This window comes from Monoraphidium neglectum (genome assembly GCF_000611645.1).
Source record: "Monoraphidium neglectum strain SAG 48.87 unplaced genomic scaffold scaffold05284, whole genome shotgun sequence".
Lineage (NCBI taxonomy): Eukaryota > Viridiplantae > Chlorophyta > Chlorophyceae > Sphaeropleales > Selenastraceae > Monoraphidium > Monoraphidium neglectum.
This window is the reverse complement of record NW_014008346.1, coordinates 1-3,373: the sequence shown is the minus strand read 5'-3', so window position 1 is coordinate 3,373 and position 3,373 is coordinate 1. Positions and strand designations below refer to the sequence as shown.

At 66.3% G+C, this 3,373-nt stretch overlaps 1 protein-coding gene across 1 annotated transcript; it reads right to left on the bottom strand.

Moving 5' to 3' along the window:
• Positions 1-562: 562 nt before the first annotated feature.
• MNEG_15392 (hypothetical protein) lies at positions 563-2,411 on the bottom strand (the record flags this gene model as incomplete). Its single annotated transcript, XM_014036137.1, has 4 exons — positions 563-709; positions 1,073-1,267; positions 1,618-1,670; positions 2,003-2,411. The coding sequence occupies 4 exons, from the start codon at positions 2,409-2,411 to the stop codon at positions 563-565; spliced, it is 804 nt and encodes a 267-aa protein (XP_013891591.1).
• Positions 2,412-3,373: the final 962 nt, after the last annotated feature.

Here is a 3,373-nt window from a genome sequence, read left to right as displayed (position 1 = left end):
GTGCAGGTGGATCGGAGAAAGGCTCGGGGCCTTGCACGGCCGGGAGAGCTTGGGGGGCCTGGGTACGCAGCAGGCTGGCTACAGGGGGAGGGGGAGTGGTGTGCGAATGGGCTGTGAGCACCGCACTCTCCCGCCCGCCCAGCGCCTGCGTGCCGCACGCGCCCGCTGACTCGCTGTCAGGATCTGTGAGCACCCAAACGGCCCGCCGCGGCCGACACTTTCGAAAGCGATGAACAGGATGAGGCGGCGGGGATCGAAGCGGCGCCGCAGGTCGAAACATTAGGAATCGAAAGGACCCCGGCTTTGGGCTGACTTCTTGGTAGAGACCATGTCAGGGTTTGGGATGGGTGAACCCTGACGTCTGAACTTCCAAACTCAATGGGGCGACGCGGGGCGGGCACAAAGATGGCCCGCGGGTACAAAGGTTTCAACAAGATTTAAAAGCCTCCGGAATGTCCAAAAGCCCCCATGACTCCAAAAGCCCCCACGACTCCAAAAGCCCCCATGGTTACAAAAGACCCCATGATTCCAAAAGACCCCCTTATTTCACAAGCCCCCGGGCTCACTTCTTGTTCGCAAACGTGTCGAGCACCGCCGCCGCCGTAGTCGGCGCGATCTCCCTCAGCCGCTCTATGCAGCGCTCGTCGAGGTCCCCCGGCTTCACGGGGCCGCCCCCTGTGGTGTAGAGCGCCTCCAGCTTCGCCTTGACCTGGGTGTGCATGGCGGTTGGGGGCGGTTGGGGGTGGTTGGGAGTGGTTGGGGGCGGTTGGGGGCGGTCGGGGAGTGCTTCGCGGCTGCGGCTGTGCCCTGTGCTAGGGGCGCTCTACTGCACTCCCTCACCACACCTCCTCACACCCACGAATGCGCGCACACACATCAAATTTATTCGTCGTTGCTGTGCACGCTCTCCACTGCTCCCCAGCATCACAGCAGCACGCACACACATGCACACACACGCACACACACACACAGGCACACACACACACGCGCATTCACACACACACACACGCACATGCACAAACTCCCCGAACTCCATCAGAAACCCCCCAAAAAACCCATCCAAACCGCTCACCACCGGGTCCATCTGGGGCTTCACGCGCTGCGCAAACCGCGCCACCGTCACCACCACCATCGCGCGCCGCGCCGGGCCGTCCGCCGCGCCCGCCAGCCCCGCGGCCGCGAGCGCATCAAGGAGCTCCAGGCCGGACGCGGGGTCGAGCTTCAGGAGCGTGTCTGATGTCGAACCCTCCACGTCCGCTGCTGTCAGCTGCGAACAAGACCGTGGGGGGGTGGGGTGGGTGGGGGGAGGGAGTCATGGCGTCTGCATGCAGCATGCACAGGGTCAAGCTTCAGCAGCGTGTCGGAGGTCGACCCCTCAACATCCGCCGCCATCAGCCATGGGGAGAAACGCGGGCCGCCGGCGCACGCACTTGGTGCGCGTCGCGGTGGCGAGGGGCATGCGTAGAGTGCATGCATGTGTGCGGCTGAGGGCCGGACACGGCGGGAACGGCGCGGCAGGGGGCTGCGGCCTCGGCGTTGCAGGGGCAGTCGGGGCGCGCGGACGTATGTGCAATTGGGTCGGCGCCCGCGCGGCGTTCGCCGCGCCGGTAAGCTCACCACGCGGCCATCCACCAGGGCTGTGAGCTTGGCACGCACTGCTGGATCAAAGCCTGCACCATTTCAGGGGACGATTTGGTAACAAGTGGTGAGGTGGGGGTAATTTCCTGACTCGCAGTGCGCGCGCCACGCGCTTCAAACACAGGCCCGCAGGGCGTGCCGTCACAAGCGGCGGGCCTGGTGCATGCGGGGCAGCGCGGATGCAGGAGCGGCGGAGCGGGGAGCATGCTGTGTGCGGCCGCACGTAGCGGGGCGCGGCGGGGCCGGCTGGGGCCGCGGAGGCGGTGCAATGGCGGACCCCCGACCGGCCGCATGAGAGCCCATGGGCGCCCGCATGCGGCGGCCGCTACACGAAAGCGCTTGGCTCCTTCAAGCAGCCACCCACCGTCGAGCCGGAGTGATTTAGAGGGGCGCGCGTCCTCGTCAGCGCCGCCGCCGAGGCCGGCCTGCTCGGCGGTGCGCTTGGGCGCCCCTGCTGCCGCCGCCGCGGCGCTGGGCGCGCCGTTTGGCGCGGCGCCCTCAGGAGGGGGCTGCGGGTATGCGGGCTGGGGTTCCGAGGGCTTCTCTTGCTGCTGCTCCTGCTGCTGCGGGGCGGGATCCTCCTGCGCCGCAGGCGTTGCAGCGCCCTCCGCCGCTGGGGCCGCTGCTGCATTTTGCTGCTGTTCCTGCTGGGGCTCGGGCTCCTGTTCCGCGGGCGCGGGCTCCTGTGGACCGTCCTGTGGTTTGGCAGCTACCTCTGGAACCTCAGCGGCCTCCGCTGGGGGCTGCTGCTCCTGGGCGCTGGGATCGGCCATCTCTGCAGATCAAGGCCGATGATCTGCTGGGCCGTCCGTGTTGTGCTGACGTTTTACTAAATGTATGATGTCATTGCTATTGATATCGTCACAGCCACCCGACACCGGGGGGAAGCACATCCGGGGGATACCTGGGCAGAGGCAGCGGAGCAGCACCTGCAAGTGATGCAAGAAAACATGGTCGCCTTCCCGCGCAAAGCCTCATTACCCACCGCGTTTACTTGAATCAAAACGTTGTTTCTTCAGCGTGCCTCCTCCGCCCCGCGGCCCCCTGGCCCATATCGCGCAGTTGGCACTTGCCCCATCCTGTCTTGGACGCACCATCGCGTTCTGAATCTTCGCGACCCTCACTTAAATATATTTTCTTGCAGCTCGCGTCCTACGGAGCGCGAGCGCAGCCCCTGTCCTCCCCGTCGACACACCAGTTGGGCATCGCCCGGCATCGTCCCCGCACCCACTGGCATCTGCAGCACCCAGCGCGCGGAGCGGCGGCGAGCAGCCCCCTGTGGACCCTAAACATACCTCTAATTTCCAAATCAGAACCCGCGCAAAGCGGCAGGCAGCCATGGAGTCGCAGCTGCTGCTGGGCGCACGCGCGCTGCTGCCGCGCCTTGAGGGCGGCTATGAGGATTTGATGCTGCCGCTTTTCGAGGTGGGTTTGGGACCTCTTCGGCACACAAAACCCGCATGTTATCGGTGCCGGCCCGCGGGCACGTCCAGGCGCAGCAGAGGACAGGCGCCCGCCTCCCGCCCGGGCCGGCGGGCGCGTGCCGCTGGGCGGGCTCTCTGCCTGGGCGAATGCGCTGTCCCTTGAAAGCGTGCCTGCGGCGCCACCTCAGCGCCCTCGCTCATCCCCAAACGCCCAACCAAGCCCCGCCATCCCCCATGCTTTGCCCTGTCACAATACGTCAACACACACACACACACACACTCACACACACACACGACCGCCCCCCCACCTG